The sequence below is a fragment of the Bufo gargarizans genome, chromosome 3 (assembly GCF_014858855.1).
Source record: "Bufo gargarizans isolate SCDJY-AF-19 chromosome 3, ASM1485885v1, whole genome shotgun sequence".
NCBI classification, from domain to species: domain Eukaryota; kingdom Metazoa; phylum Chordata; class Amphibia; order Anura; family Bufonidae; genus Bufo; species Bufo gargarizans.
In genome coordinates this window covers 609,144,731-609,169,217 of record NC_058082.1, presented here as the reverse complement: position 1 = coordinate 609,169,217, position 24,487 = coordinate 609,144,731, and the positions used below count along the sequence as shown (strand labels likewise).

At 41.0% G+C, this 24,487-nt stretch overlaps 1 protein-coding gene across 2 annotated transcripts in view; it reads left to right on the top strand.

The window, feature by feature from the left end:
- The window catches only part of EPHA3 (EPH receptor A3), a 352,384-nt gene that overhangs the window by 31,535 nt on the left and 296,362 nt on the right, over positions 1–24,487 (top strand). For both annotated transcript variants that reach the window (XM_044284515.1, XM_044284513.1), the window contains exon 2: positions 15,570–15,634. In XM_044284515.1, the coding sequence (XP_044140450.1) occupies positions 15,570–15,634 (65 nt within the window). The remainder of the gene's footprint in view (positions 1–15,569; positions 15,635–24,487) is intronic.

Sequence of the window (24,487 nt, the reverse complement as noted above, 5' to 3'; positions counted from 1 at the left end):
GAATGAACTACAAAAATTAAGCTTCCGACCAACAAGCACACAGGGCAGACTCACAGGTCACAGCAGTGTGCGCCTACATTTAAACAATTTAGTGCAGACTTATCCTTAAGCACAGATTTATCCCTACAGCCTTGGCACGTACATAAACTGAGGCAACTAATTACATTTCTTTTTTCATTCAATAAAAAAGTCTTTACCCAGAAGCATGAAGGAGTAACCCAGGAGGCAGTGCAGTAAGAGAAGTTAATTTTAATAAACAGCCTTGTGGGCACAGTGCCATGTGGCTCGTACTGTAGCTGCACAAATCACTGGGAACAAGGCAGTTCTAGGGCGAAATGAGTTGCTCATGATTTGTTTCTTTATTTCTACATAACTCCATTTATTGCTTTATTGTTCCTTTCTATTGCCAAACAATAAAGTCAGGCATTTTTTAAATGACAGCAACATATTTATTTTTCAGCCACTCTGGAAATATGGCTATGCTGCTCCACATAGTATTATATGCTATTTTAATTATTGCCTTTTGTTCTTGTGGTGTGAACATAAATGTATTGTAAAATACATTTATAAACTAATATGGGGTTTGAACTCTCAAAATGTCTCCTCTAGAAGCCTCCATTGACAAAAATGGATTATATAAATACTATTTATATACCGTTATATCCTCCCTCTGTTCAGTATAGGGTCACTATATCATTTATTCTGTGATGAGTGAAATTTCTAATAGAAAGTGACATATATATGTGTGTGTGTGTATATATATATATATATATATATATATATATATATATATAGTGTTTTTTTCCTTTTACATATACAATATTAAATGGCTAATGTGTTTTATACTATCCCTTGTTATGTGCCCTATTAGATCAAATTAGGCTAACAGAGGGAAAATAGTTAAATAGCACCACTGAAGTATCACAATGGGACACCCAATGCAAATAATGGATGTCATGGACACAATACATCTAATTGGTCTCCACCATGCTCCCCTGAATTATCTCCTGACAGGAGGGAGGCATAATTGTTTTTCATTTTAAAACATAGGTGTACTACGTAAAATAAAATTCTTTGGTTGTTTTTGCTCACCAGACAGCAGATATTTTGGTAGATGCTGTTGCTAAAGGTGATCTATAGAATCATATACATTTGCAAGGAAAAGTTAATAAACCCCTTGAAATTACCTTAATTCCTGCTTAGATTATTAATAAAATGTGTTATTATTGTCATCTAAGTCACAATTAATGACTAATTTAGAAAACACAAAAAAGTGGTACTATCAGTGTCTGCTTCTAGAGCTAATTCCCCAAAACTATCTCAATTCAGGAAATGAGATTGGGCTTGGACTTCACAGGTGTTTTGCCCATTAAGTAAAGGCACACAAAGTCTGGTTACTGATAAATCTGTTATTTTAAAAAAAGATTGTTATAGAGACAAGTGAAGCTCAAAAAGGATACAGAGTTTTAGAAAGATGTGCGAGTACATCAATACATATTTACACAAAGTATCAAGAGAACTCGAGACTTTTGCTACTCTTCCTAGGAGTGGGCATCCTGTTGATATCACAACAGACAATACTGAAGAGGTGAGAGAGAACCCAAAGACCTACAGGAGACCCCATGCAAGTGTCTCTGTCCATGTGTCCATTCTTTAAAAAATATTAACAAGAATGGTGTTCATGGAAGGCCACCACCAAGGAAGCTGTTGCTGAAGTAAAAAAGAAACAAAAACCTTTCAGCCCATTATTTATTGTATGCACTTATATAGCGCTGACATATTCCGCAGCGTCTTACAGACATTATAATCACGCTGTCCCTGATAGGACTCACAATCTAAGTTCCCTATCAGTATGTTTTTGAAATGGGGGGTGGAAACCGGAGTACCTGGAGGAAACCTATTCAAACTTAGGAAGAAGCACAGACTCAGGGCTGGAGGCTTTACAGCTCCATGCAGATGGTGACCTTGATCCGATTCAAACCTAGGACCCCAGCGCTGCAAGACACCAGTGCTAACCACTGAGCCCCATGCTGCCTGGTCGTCTCAAGATTTTCAAAGCCACCTGGATGCTCTACATTGCTGGGAAAATATTCCTTGGACTGATAAGAGAAAGCTGAACTGTTCACCACAAATATAAATTACCATGTTTAGATAAATACTACATTCCCTCACACAAACATCATCCCAACTGTGAAGTGTAGTAGAGTAAAAACCATGGTGTGGTGCTGCTTTGCTGTCTCGTGGCCTGGACACCTTGCATTCATTTAGGTCACAATAATTCTAAGCTGTATCAGAAAATGTAAGGACAACGTTGATGGCCTCAAGTTAAACATATGTTGGGAGATGCAACACGACAACTAAAGTCCTGTCTATAACCTTAAGGTTAGTGCAATGCCCGGAAGAAGGCAGTGCACACAAAGCATTCTAGAAATGTTGATAAACAGAAACACATTTGCAGAGAAGAATGGTCAAAAATTCCTCCTCGATGTTATGCAGATTTTATTGATAGCTACTGTTTGGTAAGATGTAATTGTTGCCAAAGATTATCTACAGTTTATTAAATAACTTTTCACCCTGAATTATGGACTTTTACACAATATGCTCAAAAAAAGACGTCAAAAGTACAACTGTTTGTGTGTTAATGGTGTGCTAATAGATTAGTTACCTTGAGGGACATTTACCAAGTCCTTTACGGTGGCGTAAAAAAAGTCACAAATTACGTCTTTCTGAAGTGGTGGAGAAAAGGGGGCAGGCGTTAGCGGGAACAGGGCGTTGAGCGGCCTGCCAGATTTACTTTAATTTACGCCAGAAACTGGCGTAGGTTATGGCTAAAGTCTACGCCGAACCCTAGCTGGCATAGACATCAGTTTCTGGCGCATGGCAGGGCAGAGATTGCCTAATTTATTAAGAGGCATCTACCTCTTTATAAATTTGGCACATCTCATGCCAGCATGGGGAGATCAAGACTAGCGTATGGGAACACCAATCTTGATGAGTCTCCCCCATTGTATTTGTTTATAATTGTGACTAAGAAAGCCATATTTTTGTAATCCTGTTAATTTCAAAGGGTTCAATTTATTTATTTTGTAACTTAAAAAAAGTATTAGGACTAGATTCAATTGGCAGCTTTAGCCTGGTTGGACAAATTGCTTATTTTCTCCTTTAATGGGACACATACAAGACTCTGCATGGATACACCATATCTATAATGAGCAGATTGACTACCAGGGGCAGATTGCCCATAGACCTTACAGGGAAATTTCCCGATGGGCCAATGCCCAGGGGGCTGCCTAAGCCCTCCTCACGGCCGGCCAGTGGAAGTTTTTGGGGATGTATTTTGTGCTGCTGACAGTATTATGCGATGTACTGTCATATTTGGCTCTGTTGGGGTGATATAATGTGCCACAATATAGTATTGCTGGCCCTGCCTTCCTTCAATTTGGACCCGACTACCTAATGGGGCCACTTTTAGTATTTTTTCCAGGGCCACTTTAAGTTCCCAGTATGCCCCTGCTGACCAGTCATTTTAACGAGGACAGACATTTATACAAACAGTCCCCCCCTAGCAGCAGCATTCCTTGCCGTCAGCATTTGTTCAAAATCCCATGGCTTACATTTATTTTCACTTTGTTATCCCCCAAACTGCAAGTGCATCAGTCACCAAAATAGTAGGAATAACTAGCTACTTCATACCTCACAGATGTCACAAATTCATTTTGGTACTCAGTAGTTAAAAGGGTTGTCTGAGTTATTTTTTTTGTTCTTTGTATGTTTCTAACTAATCATGTATAAGGGGTTTACAATTCACTTCCTTCATCTGCAGTGGCCCCTTTTCTCAGATTTAGAGTGTCACATGACCTGTGATGTCATCTTCTCTCCCTGCTCTGATGAGGTTTCGTGCACAAGCCTGAGAGAGCAGGTCTGTGTCCGTGCACGAGACGTCACTGTGCTGGCCACTGACCCCTGCACTGCCGTTCGCTCTGTGTCTCCCTCCCACTTGAATCATTAGGCAAGTTTAACCCCTTCTACTATCAGCAGCACAGACTCAGGGCTGGAGGCTTTGCAGCTGCAGGCAGTGAAGAGACAAATGCTGGGCACAGGATCTTCACTCCTTATCCTGCAGACACAGAGCTGACAGACTGGATGAGTTCTGCAGAGCATTGCACAAGAACAGGTAGGGTGAAGATCCTGTGTGTATCATCAATGTCATTGTACAGCTGGGACTTGTAGTCCTACAGATACAGCATGCTGCTGAGTATCCCAGCAGTCAGACATGTCACTCAGGGCAGCACTGTTATTCACTCCCTTTGCAGAGCAGGAGGGTGGGCAGTCTTTTTTGACGCCCAAAAATATTCATGAGGAAAACCTGAGATTGTTGTTGTTACAGGTAAACAAAGGGCCAGAAGAGAACCAAGGAAATGAGGAAATAGATATTTTTTATTTTTTTTGCCTAAAACTTGCTTAGCTTATGTATATATTGCTGGCCATCAGATTTACAGTGCTATATATTTTTTACATAACTCTGACAACCCCTTTCATGTTAGTTGTACATTGATTTAAGTACATCAAAAAATTGTCCTGAACTATTAAAGGGGATGGCGGGGGAGCGTTTTTCTGTTATCACTGGGGCGGTTCCATTCAGTCTCTGCAGAAAAAAGCAGTATCACATACCAGTGATTCAAATGAATGGTTTGACCTTTTAGTATATAGACAGCCTGGGTCCACCAGAATGGAAGATGCTCCTACTTAGCAGCTGTGGTCCTCCTGAGCAAGTAACATCCTCTATGACATCCATACCTCTCATAGGGTGTATTAGCAGGGTTTGTCTTGCACCGTTTAGCTGAAGTTATCGGTCTTCTAAAGTTATGTCAGAGGCACGCTTGCTCATGTATTTGCTTTGAGGTATTTTTTCAGACTGCTTTAGTGTTTATTCTTGGTTTAGTGGCTTTGGCATCATTTTGTAGTTTGGCCTCTGTTGTGATTCTGTTACACAATTTAGGTCTAAACTGAAAATTGTAATATTGTACGTATTTTTAGGTTTCCTTTTATTTTTAATAAAGTCCATTATTCGGTTTAATTTGGCATAATGACTGAGAATGTTGCCTTTCTGTATTGCCATTTGGTTGACCTTCTTTCTCATAAAACCGTTTGGCTCATTGTAGCATTTTCCCACAATTCTGGCAACGGGAGATTCTGGGTAATGGCTTTTTATTTGTTATGATTGGGCACAGATGTTACTTGTATGCCTTTTCACAACCATAATAATAATACATATTTCATAAAGAACAACACCCCTAATTGGAAAATATGGAGATATTTCAACTGCTGATCATCGGTCTAAAAGCGAAATTGGAAATAAGAGAGCTCTGCTTGCGATTACCGATCCTGGCCTGTTTACTCCAGAGCATGAACTGGTGCCATCAAACATTGCCAGTGCAATTTCTATTATATTGAGAATACTGTGGATTTGATCATTCTGGAAGAAATATTATTTAATATTATTAAAAGACCATGCATATGGCTTAAAGAATCAATACAGGCAAACCTAAAGGGGTTTTGTCAAGAAGAGTTTTCCTATGCAATGATCCTTTCAAAAGAAGTATTATTTTAATATACATGTAAGGCTACTTTCACACTGGCGTTTTGGCTTTCCGTTTGTGAGATCCGTTCAGGGCTCTCACAAGCGATCCTAAACGGATCAGTTTTGCCCTTATGCGTTCTGAATGGAAAAGGATCCGCTCTTGCCTCCGATCAGTCTCTGACTCAGTCCTGGCACACAATGTAAGTCAATGGGGACGGATCCGTGTTCTCTGGCACAATAGAAAACAGATCTTTCAATGGTGTTCAAGACATAATACAACCGGATCCTTTCATGATGGATGCATGCGGTTGTATTATTGTAACGGAAGCGTTTTTGCAGATACATGACGGATCCGCAAAAAACGCTAGTGTGAAAGTAGCCTAATAAAATTGTTTGTTTTATTTTTTATACATTACATCTTCCTCTCTAGTAGCGCCCCCTGCTGTTTATCCTTCTGGTCCACCTTCTGCATTAAGTGGTAGAGTAACATGCTCCCCGCTATGCTGGCCTACCAATCTCATAAAGAAGAAGAAGATGAAGTGGTTCAAACACCTTTCATTCAATAATCCTTAAATTTATAGAAATACATAACTATATCTCTCTGTCCAGATTATAGAGACAGCAATGTGAGGGCATTATGTACCATTTGTGTCTCTGGGGCTTTATGTGAAGTACTATTTTCTATGGAGGAGAGGAAGGGTTTAACCAGAACGAACTTCACTTGGTTTTTTACAGGGTATATGGTCAACCATGTGGGTACCCAGTAAAATTTGAGATGGGCCGACAAGGAACCAAGTGGCATGGGGCTTTACTGATGCTGCTGCCATTGTAGTACAGTGATTGGCAAGATTCACATGACCGGACCCCTCTTAACAATATGACACCGATGGACCCCTCCTAGAAATATGTCACCAATGTCTGTGATCAGGGGCAGACTGGGAACTTAAAGTGGTCCTTTACAGAAGGCTAAACTGCTTAGTTTGTGTTAGCAGGAAAAAAGATGGAAAATCAACAATTTTAGGGGGGAAAAGCATCATTGTTTCACTAATACATCATCAAATAGCCCTATTGAACTTGGTCACTTCCCAAGCAGCAAGCTTTGTCATTTTACTGACAACTGTGTAATTAGTGCAGTCGCACATTAAAGTGAGCAAGGCTCGAGACTATATAGCAGGTCACAAGGCTTGATCCTCAATATTATAGTTAGAAACGGTACAGTCTTGTAATAAGGAAATAAATACAGTATAGCTGCATAACGTGAAATTCTAATGTACGATAGAAGGCTATAGATAAAGAGGAACAAAGGTGTAAGAAATAAAGCATATACTTAACACATGCATATATTCCATAACAAAAAAGAACAGTTTCTACTAACATAAAACCTTCTTACCCCTTATTCTGCAATGCTGTGCACAGATTATCACCCAGTCAGTACCCTAAAACTAAATACAGAATATAAAATAAAAAAACATATCCAAGCAGTTCCTCCCCCAATCTCCCTCCCTTGATCCTATGTTGTGCAATATTACAATGAAAAAGGAGAAATATATAAAGAAATATTCTCTCTCTGTGTCCCGGGAGCTCCGCCATGGTCCTCCTACTCCTCCTTATTGTCTTTTGCATGGTTGTAAGATTGCTAGCTGCAGTAGTATCTTCCCCCTCAACCATATCTGCATCAGGACAAAAAGATTAAGCCCACCCCTTAAATAAGCCTCACCCCATTAGTCCCCTGTTCCCTGGGATTTTTACAAGACTGTTTATGGATCACGCAGAAAAGCTTTAAAAGGAATGTCTCACCTCTGTATTTTTTCTGCCACTTAACATCAGATATCATATCCTTTTTTTCTAATAAGATATTATTTTCTAACTGTATAGTTATTTTTTTAATTCTATTTCCGGAGCATGATTATGGGAGCAGCCACCTTGCCTGAGCTATTGTTGACAACATCCAGAGTCAAGCGTTACAGCCACCACCATTGGCCATGGACACCATAGACTGGAAAGGAATACTTGACTTTTATGGGAGAGTTTTTTAGACAGAAGGGAGTTTTTTACTCAGAAGGGAGTAGAAAAGTTGTGATATCGCCTATTGTGAATGGTGGATACTGTGACATACCGTATTTTTCGCCCTATAAGAGTCACCGCCCCATAAAACGCACCTAGGTTTTAGAGGAGGACAATAAGAAAAAAAATGTTTTTCATTAGACTTCAGGTCAGACCAGCAATCAGACCCCCAATGTTAATCAGTTCTCAGCTCAGAGCCCCAATCAGACCCCCAATGTTAATAAGCCCCTCAATCAGACCTCAGATCAGACCCCCCCAATCAGACCTCAGCTCAGACCCCAATGTGAATGACCCCCAATCAGATCTTAGATAAGAGTCCCATGCCTCTCATCAGTCCCCATGCCACAGAGCACATAAAATAAAACACTTACCCTTCCTGCTCTGGATGCCGCCGCTCCTCACCTCCAGCTCGCTCTATCTTTATACCGTGGCTTTGCTGTGACCTGACAGACAAATCGTGAGGCCTCAGAGCACCCTCACGCTGTGTGTAGCTACATCACAGCTGACAGCCAAGGACCAGGAAGCGTGAGTACAGAGCCTTCACCGCTTCCCGCTCCTCCGGTACTAATGAGCGCCTTCATAATGGAATCACTCATTAGTATTCACCCCATAAGACGCAGGGACATTCCCCCCCCCCACTTTTGGAGGGGAAAAATGCGTCTTATGGGGCGAAAAATGCGATATATGTGGTATCTGTTGTGAATCCTGCTTGTGATGAAAATAAGATGACTGCTGAATAGTGATCCGTACAGACTAAGAAGTGTTGCCTATTATTAGGCTTTGGGCAAGTGCGAAACTTGACCTGTCAGTATGTTTTAAGCCTGTCTAGAGGAAACCCACACAAATATGGGAGAACAAGGCAACAATGCTAACCCCTGAGCCAATTAAAGTATCAAGAGCTGAGCGAAATTCTTCTAAAGTCTGCCCTTAGTGAACTTCTAGGCTTGTTACCCATTTTCCTTCAATTTTCTAAATGTCCTACGATTCTGCATACTCCATCCAAAGCTTCTACTATGCTACTGCGCTGCCCGTGTTCCACTATATTCTGCTATTATATTTGAGACCTCAGCACGCAGCGTTTGTGACTGCAGTCTATAGGCGTCAGTCGCAATCTGTGTAAAGCCGGGCTGCAGTCCCTATGAGCACCGAACGATAAAATAAATCTTGGACTGCCTCAATAATGCGTCAGGTGAGAGGATACCTGGGAACATTCGGAGAACCCATTTATACTGTTGCAGTTTTAAGGAAAAACAAATGAAATGACTTTTAGCCAAAATTACTTTGGTTTTTGTTTCACAGTTGACTGTTTGCCATTAACTAAATATATCCTTGTGGGAAAAATGGTATCTTCTTCTTCTAATCCAGATATCGGATTAAATGTTCATTGCTGTTATTGGCTGCTTCTAAGACTAGGAGATTGTGTTTTATGTGTCATGATAAGTCTTTAAAAACTATTTTGCTTGGATCTGCACATTTGTACTTTACTGAATATGTAACATTAAAGTGAAGTATTCTAAAAATAATTCAGTGAAACTGGGTTTACACTGTAATACCCCTATAATAATCTAAAGCTGTTTAGGTAGAACCACAGACGGTATTGTTGTAGAAACTGAAGCAGCATACTGTGGGTCCTTGGAGCGTTACGCAGGGAATGGTAGGTAAATCCTGGCTATTAGAGATAAGCTAATTTTTTCAAAATTAGATTCTGGTCTGATTTGGCTAAATGGGCTGTCCATTTCAATTTGGTTTCCAATAAATTTGACTATCCTCTATATCTCCGATTCTCCCGAATCGAATTGCACAAAATTCTGCTATGTTAGAATCCAAACTTTTTGAAATATTTGAGTTGAATTTTTACATTTTACCACCGATTTGCTCCTCTCTACTGGCTGCTATAATTTTTGGTTGTTACTAAAGCTCTGTTCTCACTACTTTCCAGTAGGGGTTCTGATAGGTTGCAGGCAGTTTTGTCATCAAAAATATTTCAACAGAAATCTGAGGAACCCCTTTATAAACCAATGTGATCCGACAGAATTAGCTGAAATCTTTTTATTGAAATGGATCCGTAGTAGCTGTCAGGAACGACATAATGCAAGTGCGAAAAGAAAAAAGAAGAAGTATAAATCACACAATTATTATACAATATTTTAATACGCAAATATTATATCTGACATCTGTGGTCTTTAAATTCCTCTCTTCTAGTGGACATTACAGTGTTTCATAGGTTATTATCCTTCTCATTTTACGCGTCTATAACACTTATTTTTGGCTCGTACTATAGACCTCCAGCTGCCAAGCAGAACCCATTATATATTTATATAGAAATCATATTTTGCTTTGCTGAACACATGTGACAAAGCAATAGTTCACTATGTGCCGTACGATCGATGCCAGCAATAGCACCCACCATTGCCGATTTCCCTAGATCTATCCCTCCGCTGGTAAATATTGGGGTCTCTGAATATATCTGAATTGGCTACAACCCTCTGTTATGAAGTATACAGCATTAGTCAATAATCAGTGGCTTTTTAGGTTGTGTGTACTTCGTGTCAGGTTATATTTTTGGTTTACTATATTAAGTGAAATAAAGAGGGAAAACATTCTGAATTACTTAAATTTATTAATTAAAACAACAAATGATAATTTTCATAGATTAAAAAAACTATATTTCAAAAATGCGACCATTGAAGAGGACCCATCAGCAGCACCCCTGACGAGCCTGTTTAAAGGGAATCTGTCACTAGCATATTAGCAAATTTTTTTTTTCTCATAAATCCATGTGTAATAAAGTACCTTATATCCATATGTCTTGTTCTTTTTATTCTGTGCCTTGTCATTTCTTCAAAAAAACACTTTTTATGATATTCAAATGAAGCTGTAAGGAGCCCAGAGGGGCGTTATTTTTTGTCCACGGTGCCCAGGAACGCCCCTCTGAAGTGCCGCACCCGCCTAAATTTGAAAACTAAGAACTCCTCCAAGATTGCCTAAATCGCCTCCCAGAGGCGAGGCTTAGTGCTCTCCCCCCCCAGCGCCGCCCTCTGCGCCAAACACCCCGATCCTCCTCTTGCCCCCGCATCCGAAATCCCGCGCAGGCGCAGTGCCGGCGATTGCCTGCACGATGATAAGACGACTGAGGGCAACAGCTTCAACAGCGTCACTGGGCTGTTGCCCTCAGTCGTTTTATCATCGCGCAGGCGCAGGCAATCGCCTGCGCAGGATTTCGGATACGGGCAAGAGGAGGATCGGGGGTGTTTGCCGCAGAGCGCGGCGCTGTGGGGGGAAGAGCTTAGCCGCGGCTCTGGGAGGCGATTTAGGCGATCTTGGAGGAGTTCTTAGTTTTCAAATATAGGCGGGCGCGGCACTTCAGAGGGGCGTTCCTGGGCACCGTGGACAAAGAATAACGCCCCTCTGGGCTCCTTACAGCTTCATTTGAATATCATATAAAGCGTTTTTTTGAAGAAATGACGAGGCACAGAATAAAAAGAACAAGACATATGGAAATAAGGTACTTTATTACACATGGATTCATAAAAAAAAAAATGTTGCTAATATGCTAGTGACAGATTCCCTTTAAGTAAAAACTTCTTCATAAGATAACAATTCTGGAGCATCTTTCTTAGGGCTCTTTGTTGTGCTGGTCCTCTGTTATTCCTTTTTGGAATTTCTGAATGCATTGACGAGTGGGTGTTCGTAGATGGGAGTGTGTCCCTGCACACTAACACTGTACAAGCAGTATGGACAGTTTCAGACTGTGTAGGGACACGCGCCCAACTCTTAACACCCACAGATATGGTCAGCCCACCACTTCATTTAGCTTGGATAATTCAGATGTGGACTGACAAAGCCCAGAGGTTCCAGATACAGTATGTAATGCAAATAAGACTAGCTGTATAGGAGGTATCCAAGTGAAACCATGAACATAATTAACCTGGCTACAGTTAACACGCTATCACTCCCATAGACATTGAATGCAGTGTCAGGGCACATGCAAAACTACCATTCGATTTCTTAAGCCCCTCATTCTAGTGTTTGCCGGTTTCTCATTACCGTATTTTTCGGATTATAAAGTGCAAGTGACTATAAGATGCCCCCAGGTTTGGACAACAGACCATTTTGCAAGAATATTTTTTACTTATTCAACCTTCCCTGGTGGTTTCATTTAATTGAAATGTGTAGGTCACTACCTTTTGAGGTCTATCATAGAATAGTTTCATAGTTTTAGCCAGCTCCTGTTAACCTTAGTGTGTCATCTGCTGACCAATGAAACAAAAAGCAGTGGCACATGAGGTCACCTCATTAAGTGTACCTGTCCAGGTTAATGTGTCTTCTGCCGTTGCCATGTAGTGTCTTGCCATGCTTGTGGTTTTTTTTTTATTTACTCTCACTTTTTACTAGAACACATTTCTGTACACTGACACCCACTGTAGGCTCTTCCTGGGCTTATTCCTTCCGCTTCTGACCTCATCAAAGTCCTCAAGCTACAGCTAGTCAGAGATTTAATCTCCGTCCTTGCAGCTTGGAGACCTTCAGGATAGAGGGCTGCATTTCTCACAGTCCTACATGATTACTCTACAGTCCTTTCCTGGCCGCAGTGATCACATGGATTGGTGTCGGGCAGGGAGAGAGAGAAGTGTGCAGGATCACGGCTCTCTCATTGATCCAGCAGAGTGTTGTATGAGCGCTCTGCCACGGAGGTCTGGCACTGCTGGAGCACCCTGACTGTAGACTATAAGACACAAAGTGCTACAAAGTGCATCTTATAGTTCAAAAATACAGTAGTTGGATCCCCACAGATCAAAAATGTATCACCCATCCTGTAGATTGGTGTTAATTATTTGTCATGGCATGTCCCTTTTAACACTAGATTTCACCAAACCGAGAGATAAATGGTGTTTTTAGAAGAACGAAAAAATTATCCTATACAGGATGAGGCAAAAATCTGCACATAACCTTTTAACTGGGGTATGTTGTAGAAAGTTGATTTTCGGTTTGTGAAAGTATTGACTGGCTGCATTATTTGGTGGAGGAAACCTTTTTGGCTGCTATTTTGAAATCCACCATATTGGTTTTGGGAAAGGGGTAATGTGACATATCAATCTTGTCCAGAATTTTCTCAGAAACACACAGTTTTGACCTGCCTTTACCTGTTTAGGAGTTAAGCAAGGTCAAATGTTCCTAAAGTGCTTTACACAAACCGTTGTACGTGTCCACCATTCTGCCGGCTGCTTAATCTAGGCCTCGTGAACATGCTGAAGAACCGCGGGTGATACTTCTTCTCAGCACTGTAAGATTTCCATTTCAGTTGAACCATATTGAGCATGGCTTTTACCTCACCTGTTTATATGGTTTCTGGAAATGAGAGAGTCAAGATGAACCGGTGTGGTCATATGTTTCAGGGCAATGGTTAGCAGAACTGGAGACATGGTCCTGATGCCCCCAATGCCCATTCAGGACAACAACTTCTTGGATTCTTATGTTCTTTTTGTTGGTGGATTTCCTTGAACAATCCAATGGTTCCTACAAGGTTTGGTTCAGTTTGGTGTAGGAATAACTGCAAACGTGAATGTGCAGTATTAGACTGCTCTTCAAAAAATAAAGCTATGGATACTTCTAAATCGTTAGCTCCTTTAAGTATTATCTTTTGCTTTCTTATGAGGAAATAATTTTCCTAGTAAATATTAGATGAATTAGATGTGAGCGGACAGAGTGTGTCAGCCGAGTGATAAGTGGCAGAGCCGTCCTCTGTTTCCTGTCATTTTCTTTCATGATGTATATTGATTGCGCCCACAGTCTACAAGTGCCGCTAATGAAAACGAGCTAAGCCATTGATTTTGTTTTACTAAGGAGGGAGGATTGTGTATTTTCTCTGAGTGATTGTTGTCCTGTGTTATGATTGAGTTGCGTTACTGATACCGGAACGTTATTGATTTTCCTGTTTGCTCCATGTATTTGTGTTTTAGTTATTATGTTCGTCGTAAATCACTTCCATAAGCAATATGAGGTTTTTTTCATACGTTGTTTCCGGAAGGGCTCTGGAGATGTGCTGTGTATCTAGGATATTAAATCTGGACAAAATGCTGTTTAGACTTAAGTTAATATCACCATGAAGAGGATGTGAGAGGTTTGTTAGGTTTCTATATTAACCACCACTACATTATGTCGGAAGACGTTCACCAACCTGATTCTATACGCTTTGCAACAATGTCACAGTCATGCCTATGAAGTCACGGATGCGTTAAAACATATGGGGAAATGCAGGTTGCATGTGCCGTGTTCACACAATGCAGTTGAGTTAAATTTATGCTGTGTGTGTTCTTTTAAAGAGTAACTACACACAGAGATTTAAAGGGAACCTGTCATGGGGAATTTGTGCATAGAGCTGAGGACATGGGTTTCTAGATGGCCGCTAGCACATCCACAATACCCAGTCCCCATAGCTCTGTGTGCTTTTATTGTGTAAAAAAATCGATTTGATACATATGCAAATTAACCTGAGATGAATCCTGTCCCTGACTCATCTCGTAAAGGGCACATCTCAGGTTAATTTGCATATGTATCAAATCTGTTTTTTTACACAATAAAAGCACACAGAGCTATGGGGACTGGGTATTGCGGACGTGCTAGCGGCCATCTAGCAACCCATGTCCTCAGCTCTATACACAAAATCCCGGTGACAGGTTCCCTTTAAGGTTATGTCCACAAGAAATGAAGATACGCGGTGGATTTGGCGAACTTTTACAGTACCAGTAAAGTAGATGAGATTTTGCCATGAATTCCATCTACATTTTTACAGCAAATCCACAGCGCACGATGTGGCTGCACCCCGAGGGTGAGGTTGCACATAGCATAAATGCTGTGGATTTTTTCGCAGTGGAATTGTGTGCGGAAAATCTGCAGCATTTACAGAAGCAGCAAAGTATGTGAGATTTTTAAAGATCTCATCCACATGCTACGGAAATATTAGAAAAAAACAACAATGTCCGCACATAACTTTACCTGCGGTGCGGAAATGTATGTTGTGGATGTTTGCCTCAGATTTCACTATTTACAATGCAGAGGGTGAAATCTGGGGCAAACCGGCAGCATTTCTACAATAATGTCAAAAACAAAATCAAAACCATTTTGTTCAGACTTTCTGCTGTGGAAAAACTGCATCTAGGTGCAATGGCATTTAAAAAGACGCAAACTCGAGGTTTTTGACTTTTTTTTTATGCCAGAAAGTGGCATGGGATGGGCTTGTTGCATTATTCTATCCAATAAACTTCACGTAACCCTGGCAGACCCATCAATAATCATGATGAAAATAATGGTTCGGAAACGCAACCTGAATTTTCCAAAAATTTCTGATTCTAACAAACCAGAGTTTTGTGTGATTTCACAAAAGGAGAGGCGAGAGAGAGAGAGGGGCACATTTACGCCTGTCTTAGTTTCCCCCCTGCACTGCCATACGAGTCGTCTAATTTGCGACGAGGCATGCACCTCATCATAAATTAGGCGCATCTGTGGCAGTTCATGTGCCTAGTGTAAAAACTATGCCAGCCCATGGGCATATTATAAAAGTTCTATTTCTGGGGCATAGATAAGAGTAGGAATAGGCTAGTTAGGTTCAGCTGACATTAGCACATTGCTCATGTCAGCTGGTTTAATAGGGATAATTCTGGTGACAGAATCCCTTTAGTCTTGAGATTCCTCCCTAGGACACGCTGAGTGTTTGTTTGAGAAACTCCTTTGTGGTCCTGGTGTTCCCCTCTACAAGCTTCTGCCTATTTCATCGCTCTGTTTCGCGTTCCGACCCACCTGACCACCTGAAAAAATGAAGCCCTTTGCAGGATGACAAATAAACATGTCTCGTGGGCTAACTGGACGCAGACGGAGATCTCCTTACCGCTTGTTTATTTATTTTTTATTTTCTCTTCTTTTGTAGTTAATCTGCTGGATTCGAAAGCAATTCAAGGGGAGCTGGGCTGGATCTCCTATCCGTCACACGGGGTGAGTTTACTAGACTGTGAAATGGGAAAATGCTGTTTCAGAACAATACGCTATTTAATGACTGTTTCCTTTTTCATGGTACGCTGCAGAATTGCTAAGCCTCTTCTGGATGTCAAACTAAAAGAAGAAAAAATATATATATTTTCAGCGCAGGAAGATGGTTTGTCTTTATTTATGAAATACCTTGTAGAAGTCGCATCATCCCAATCATCAAATCATTAACCCTTGCTGGCCTTTGGCTTTCATGGAGTTGATATATACAGTGTGTGTATGTATATATATATATATATATATATATATATATAATCTCAAGCAGACAGCAAACTTCTGATATATAATTTGTATTTCTCTGTTGGTCAGTTATCTCATAATAGAGCAGATAGGCTAACGCAAAACCATGCAATCCTATCGGAGGTCAGAATTAGTAAAAGGGGTTGTCCCGTGAAAACTTATCCGCCCACAGTAGGGCAAGGGATAAATGTCTGATCAATGGGGGTCCAACCGCTGGGGCGCCTGCCGGTCACTAGATCTGGACCCATGCATCCCGATGGAATGGATCGGCAAATATGAATGCATGTCCAATGCTCCATTGAACTCATTGGGACTGCTAGAGATACAGTACCCAAGCGCTTGTACTAGACTATCTCTGGCAGTCCCATAGACTTGAATGTAGTAGTTGTAACACTCATGCATGTCTGACACTCTGTACAAATGGGGCACCTGGGCCCCCGTTCTAGTAATCATCGGGGTCCCCAGCAGTCAGAACCCTAACTGATCAGACACTTATTCCCTAAGCTGTGCAGTTGGAAAACCCCTTTGAGGTGGACATACATAGGCTGAAAGTTATTCCTACGTCCTTCTTTCCCATGACATCTGCTGTTGGGGAGACTTGGGACACCCCCTTGCACATTACATGGTTGGCTGGTCCTGCCACAGTCAGTGGCTTTGGCTGGACGACTGTGTATGGCCAGCTTTACAATAAATTCACACCATCTCCTTCACCAATGTGTTATAAAGGCTAAATCCTTTTAGTATTTACATGGTTGAGATCACACAGCCTCAACTGTGTTGAAAAGTCTACTGCACCTCTTAATTTAACTGCATACAAAATAAAATTTACTCCAGAAATAGGCAACCCAAGAGACAAACTGATGCGTTTGATCCACTTCTTCTAAAATCATCAACAGTTGACTATAGTCGCATCTCATGCATCCAGTGGAGATGGCCTATGTCATTGCCAGCAGAAGAAAACATGTCAGAAAAATTCCATAAATGATGGGATTAAAGGAGTTGTCTCATCACAGACATTGGTCGTAAGATAGGTGCCTCTGGGACCCGCTCCTATCTCCAGAATGGCCCCCCAAAGTGAATGAGAGCACACCGTCCAAGCAGAGCCCTCTATTTAGACAGTCCTGGAGGTAAATGGCGAGGTGACCACGCTTGAACTGTGAGCTCTACATTCACTTTCTAGACTCCCATAAAAGTTATTAAAGAGCACCTGTCCTCTCCTTCACTATGGGGGAACCCATTCTAGAAATAGTTACAGGTCCCACAGGTGAGACCCACAGCGATCTGACATTGGTGGCACGTCCTAGCTACATGCCACCAATATCTGAGATGACCTAACCCTGTTAAGAGAGCATTTCCATAAAATAGGAAAGATGTGTTTTTTTTTCATTCTTCTATGTTGTTTCAGCTATTTCTTAGTACTAACTGTTTCAGTGACAGCCATTATGGCGGGGCTTATTATCATCCAGATTTTCAATGCCACTGAATGCTGTATTTGCCTAATCACATTACCTGCTTCGGCATTTCAGTTTGGCCAATAAGCTTGACCGCAGAAGATACATTGGGATCCATCCTTCCCCTTACTAATGACTGTTAAATAGCAACTACTTTGTGTCAGTCTATACTTTACTTTTATAAAATATCTAGAGCACAACTGGAGACGTCCGAAGCTTGCGAACCTGTCACCTCTTTGTTCTCCTATTAAAAATATGCTGCAATTTCACACCACCAAATCCGACTCCACTCATTACCAGGCGGCTTAATCCAGCTGTGTTTCTGCAGCATTAACCACATACTTGGCAGCTGACCTCAAATTCCCAGATATGTGCTTGGCACTCATAATGATACTCAACATCTTTCAAGCTCGATTTTTAACCCGTGTCACTTTCCTGAACTCTCCAAAAGCCTCTGGAGCAAATTGCTGACATTATCATATGAAGCTGCTAAAGACAATGCAGTATGAAAGTCCACTCCACAACATCACTATGTGTTGTGAAGGTCCTTGACCTTTGAAAGGAATCTCTCACCAGGACATATCGCCGTGTCCACATTTGAAGCCATTTAAATTTTTTTTTATATATATTGGTCCAAATTGAAAAGTAGAACAACTTTGCAAATAGTCTTGGTTAAATATTTCCAACCATTGTGTCCACAGCTCCTATGTCAAATTAATGTATCCCCATGGTAACAGACAACAAACAAACTCAGTGTAGTCTGATTCTGCTGTCATACTCCTTTCCGTCTGTCCCCAAAAATTAGGTGGATTACAAGAAGGTATAAGAAAGCATAACTGTAAAGATAATTTTATAGTCTGTTACCACATTGACCTCACGGTTGCTCCATATTTAGTTTCAGATGCACTAGGACAATGGCCCAATAGCCTTTAACTTAACGCATCTAGCAATTTGTTGCACAAACCTCTCTTATGGGGGCACAAAAGAATCCTTAATTTCCCATATGCCATTCTATATAGCATTTTCGTATGTACGGTACCTTGCCTTGACCATTTGACTAATTATGATGCTAAATTGTGTAGTTGTGCACTCACTTATGAGGCCCCAAACTGGGGTTCAGAAGACCACTCAGTGAATGTAAAATCACCCACCTACTTGTTGTTCTTGAAGGGGCTTTCTAGACTCCTGATACTGATGACTTATCCTCAGGATTGGTAATTAATCACCCAGACACCAAGAACCCCCACCAATTAGCTGTTTCCTGCAGCCTCTGGCACTGGAACTAGCACGTTGATTGGAACAGGAAGCACAGCTCCGTTCAAAGTGTAGTGGCCATGTCCGGTTACTGCAGCAGTGGTCCTAGTCACTTCAATGGTAGATGAGCTGCAGTAACTTGGAGCACGGTCACTACACTTTGAACGGAGATATGGTTCCTGCTCCATTCAAGAGCTAGTTCAGGCAGGCAGAGAACAGCTGGGCAGTGGGGGTTACTGGGTGTCATGCCCTCACTGATCAGATATTAATGACCTATCCTGAGGATCGGCCATCAGTATCGGGAGCCTGAAAAAAACCCTTAAGGTGTCTGACATGGGCCACTTTTACAAAATAATTCTTGAAATGTAACATTTTATTAGTCTATATATGCAAATTAATGCCAATTGGAGCAGTTCTGATTCAAGTAGAATGGATTTGGACCAGAATCAAATCTGTGAACTGGTTTGAATCCAAATCGAATTCAGAGCGATTTACTCTTCTCTAAAGCTACTATATAATAATTTTATACTATATTGTATGTGCATATCTACAGACCATCTGGATCTGGTAGACAGGGGGTTAAACTAGCATGTGTATAGAGGATGACACTATTTTAGGTTCTATTTTCACTCATTAAATGTATCCGAACACAGGCAGAGTAATCCTATCTGTCCCTCCAGCACGAGTGCTTTATATCACAGGTACTTAATATATCTGTCATCATTGTGTCTGCCGCTCCTGGCACACCTCGCTGCTGACAGCGTGCCAAACCTTCTAAAATAGCATTGTCTAATCTATGAATTGTTGTTTTCTCAACAAAAAGTGCAGGTCGGACTTTGATTTCTAGACAGCTATAAAATGTCTTGGAAGTATTTAAAAGATGATGAAAGAGAAGTAGAAGCTTCCCCATGCATCTAACATGTCATACATCACAGAAGAACAATGTAACAAATGAATTGTTACTAATAATGATGTCTTTAAAACCGAAATGCAAGTCAGGCATGTAGTATAGATATAAAGGGCTACCCTATGAATAGAAGTAATGATGTATCTCTAGGAGAGGCCATGAAATACTCTTTAGTTGGGGGTCTAACTCCTGGGAGATCCTCCCCCGCACTTACTTGTATGAAATGGTTGCATTATCAGTAAAGGACATTGGCTGCTTTAGTTTTTCTTCCTTGCACAGCTCAAACAACATACATATGGCAGCACACCATTACAGATGCAAATAAAAGAACTAGGGATTAGGTTGTTTTTTTTTAATTACAGTGGTAATATAACGACTATACATAAAAAAATGTAAGCTCTTTGCACACATTTTTGATCAAACGTCTGTCGGGCCCATTGTCAAGGACTCAGGGGCGTAGCTAATGGCTCATGGGCCATGGTGCAAGAGTTCAGCTTGGGCCCCCCCTTCCCTCAGTGCTTAGTGGTCAGGGGCAGGGAACCACATAGCCTTTGTGCTGCTTGAAGCAAAAATTTAAACAGCACCCCATGCCAAATTTTTGACCTAACCCCTTCCCTCCAGCCAGAGGTGTAACTTGACCATCAAACACTTTCTATAAAACTGGTGTCTTCTTATGCAGCACAAGGGTCTTTGGGCCCCCTCAGGCTCCTGGGCCCGGTAGCGACTGCTACCTCTGCACCCCCTATAGCTACGCCCTTGGTCAAGGTGGCTTCTGCAGACGGGTACCTAACACTATCAGAACTGCCTCTCCTGGGCCTAACCTAAGCCTACAATGTTCAGGGAGGTGTAGGAACCAGCTATATTTATACTCTGCTCAGAAGGCCATGGGCAGATGGGTGGGGAGTGCTTAATCTAAAAGGGAGAGATACCCTCCAAACATAATGCAAGAAAATTTTGACTAGCACATGCAAAGTCACAGGTGCAAATCCATAAAGCTAGCATGCAAACAACAAACAAAAAACCTATGGCAGCACACCATTACAAATGCAAAGAAAAACACCCCAGGGCATTCACTTCATGGCTATTCTGAAAAAGTGGCCCCTTCTTCACTAAATCATTGGAGTCTATGTAAGAAGGCCCTCATAGTCAATGAAGTTGTGGAGTTTTTCCATATTTTAGTGATCTGTCAAATGAGTAGGGGTGAATTTTAGACTTTTCAGAATTCATGGTGATATCACAATAGTTTTTCTTGGGCTTCGTATAAGTCTGCAGGTAAAGCTTCTGCATTAACTAAAAAGGGTATTTCAGCCAAAAGCATTTATCCAATGGATACATGGTAAATCATAGATTAGAAGGGGTCCAGTTTCTGGGGGCCCACAGTTGTTGCAAGAATGAGGTAGCATATTACCCCATTGCCCTGAACTGCAAGACAGCAGCTTGTAGGGGTATGAATGGAGCAGTGATTAAACACCCATCCGACCCCTCCATTCAAAGTTAATGGAAGCAATTGAGCGGGGTGATTGGTGGAAGTCCTCACAGTTGGACCCCCACTGATCCAGCATTTATCACCTATCCAGTGATTAGAATACCCTTTTAATTAAAATAGTTATCACAGTGGACTAACAATTCATGTTACATGAAGGCAGACAACGACATTTCTATGGAACTCATCGAAGAGATTACCTGGAACCAAACCTCCTCCCCTCCCCATGCAATTATTGCTGATTCAGCAAACAGTACTTTTCGGGAGAGGTAAAAAGCCCCATTCAACTACTTGTATTCCAGAACTGTGTAAGAGCATCTACCCCAGTGCTGATGTATTTGAGAAAGAAAAGTCCAGGGAGACGGGCTAGAAGTGGAGGTCTCTTCTGTATTACCCTTAAAAAGCTGCAGACTTGACATCTCAGTTCTTTTACCTACATTTAAAAAAAAAAATCACAGAAACCTCAGATTTAGACCATCATTTTTTATTAGAAGGGTCCTCTGATGAAAAGCTTACGAGGGGTGTTTAATAGATTATCTACCCCAGCAGGTTTTGTCAGTGTTAGAGAGCTGAGTTTGTGAAGGTTGAGACATGTCTAGACACACAGGAGTAGTTCAGTCTGATGAAAGCACTGGAAGTGACAGGATGGCAAGTGCAGTACGTTGCAGCTCTACCAAGAGAATGAGGGATTTAGAGCTTCGTTCTGTCATTAAATTCCTTACAAAGGAAGAAAAGAAGCCTAAAGAAATCCATGAAAGGATGATTACGGTATATAGTGATGGTGCTCCTTCCTACGACCAAGTAAGATTTTGGGCCAAGCAGTTTAAATGGGGTAGGAAATCAATCAATTACATGCAATGGAAGCACAAGGGGTCATCCACTCCAAATAAAAATTTTTTGAAGCAGTCATCTGGAAAGACCATGGCAAAAGTTTTTGGGGACACAGAAGGTGTTTTATTACTAAAAGTCATGCCTCACAAGACCACAATTACTGGAGACACCTCTGCTTCAACAATAATGGCATTATGTGAGGCAATCAAAGAGAAACACTGTGGGAAGTTGTCGGCAGGTGTGTCGCTGCTTCACGACAATGCGCCAGCCCACAAGTATCGCAAACCACAAGCTGCTATCAGGGAATCCGGCTTTGTTGTGGATCTTAACCATCCACCCTACAGTCCAGATGTGGCTCCCAGTGATTACTTTCTCTTTCGGAACCCGAAGAAACCTCTGCGTGGGCAACCATTACCTGATGATAATGCAGTCAAAGAGTCGGTAACAGGGCTCCTGCAGCAGCAAGAAGTCTCCTTCGAATCTGAGGGCATCTGATCCCTGGAGGGGAAGTGGAGTAAGTGTGTTTAAGTCAAGGGAATTACATTGAAAAGTAGGAAGTTCAATTTTCTCTGAAGATGTCTTTTTATATTTAGGAAGATAACTTATTCAACACCCCTCATATCATAGGGTGCCTCACTATTGTTTCTACAATGATGAACCGGAATCTATGGTATAATCCAGCATCAAGACTTTGATTCCCCTGCAGCACCCCCACAGGGCAAATAAAGCATTACACTGTTCCTATTGAAATCAGTTGACTTTCTATGTAAGAGAGATGCTCTTTGTACTGTGATCTCTGAGTAATAAATGACAGCCCTAATTGGGGGATTCCTGTCTATTAACTCAAAATTTCCTAATGGGAAAAAAAAATTAAAAAAATGCCTTTTCTATACCAGACAAACCTTTTCAAGATTTATAAGAAGTGTAGTAGTGCTAATATTCATTAAAATAAATTAAAAATAATAACTATATTAACCCAAATATGAACCTGAATACTGTCACTTATATTTTATTCCTCCAGATCATGTGAGAACTGCTCTTGTAATAGCTTTGTGTGTAGGTAGCCAGACACCGCACACAATTCATTCACAAAGGGGTGGCCATATGAATTTGTTAATTCCCTGATCACCTTAATTTTATATCAAGAATTTGCTATAAAGAAATGATATGAAACAGTGCGGGGCTGGTTAAAAAGTTACACGTCTTTTTATTATTCCACCAGTGAAGATAAACCACATATGTAAAGTTAATCTAGAAGCTGCGCCGGTTGAAGAGAAATACATTTGCAGTAGATCTATAAATGTTATCCATCGAGGTCTAATAAATTATAGAAAAAGTGAACACCATATGGGGTATATCTACCATACGTGACCCCAGGTTTCATTAATAACAATATTTTATATTTCCTACTGGTTAAAGATAAAAAATGTATAAAATGCAATTGGCCAAGATAGGAAAATAACATTTGGATATATAGTCATATTTAGAATTCTTCAGTGGTAACTGCCACATTTCTCTTTAAACTCATGTGATGACATCATATAAGCAAGTCACTCTAGTGATGTCATGATTCACACCTACGTGAGCTGGCTTTGATTGGCTGTCTAGCTCACATTGAGTGTGGGAATTGTGAAGAATTCCAAATGTCTGTGTGTTCATAAGTTTAGGATTTTTCCATCTCTTTTATTATTAGGCTACATGCACACGAACGTTGTTTGTTTCCTTGTCCGATCCGTTTTTTTGGCGGATAGGATGCGTGTGCTGTCCGTATCAGTATGTCCGTTCCGTAGCCCCGCGAAAAAAATAGAACATGTCCTATTCTTGTCTGTTTTAGGCATTGTTACAATGGATCTGCAAAAAAAACAAAAACGTATGGCATACTGATGTCAACCGTTTTTTTTTTTTTTTGGGACCGCAAAACACCTACGGTCGTGTGCATGTAGCCTTATACGGATAGATACTGTATATCACCAGCACACTATACATGTAAATAGCCATAATTGCCTGGATTTTTATGATTATCATAAGCCCTGAATCTGAGCTAGCAGAGACCATATTAAAGGAGTGTTCCCTTTTATATATTGTCTGCTGTATATTCACATTGTCAGTCAGGAATGAAATCCAGGCAATGTCTCGGTCTGTCCTTTTCTCGTTTTATCTTACTTGGCACCGTTGACATTGTTGAAGTCCAAAGATAAAAATCCTGTGAATAAAAAAAATCCCAGTTTTGTATTCCTTGATCTACACTGCAGGCGAAGTTTAGTAGTCGGTGCAAGTACATGTCCGCTGAGGGTCCATCACCGGTCGGTATGAGTTATCTAGTCTCATAGGTGACGCAAAGAGCAATTATTGAAAAGGTGACTCCACACTGAATAACTACATTCACTAATTCTTTATCCTTGGTCTACATCTGCATTAAGCCTCATTTCCATCAGTGATTCTGAGCCAAAACCAGGAGTGGAGCCTCCACAGACATGGGCCTCATGCACACGACCGTTGTGTGCATCCGTGTCCGTTGTTCCGTCTTCCGTGATTTTCTGCGCACCCATTGACTTTCACAGCCCCCTGTAAGAGATCGGATGCTGCCAGGCAGCAGGGGGCAGTCATGTACACAGTTCTTAGTATATTCTAACTTG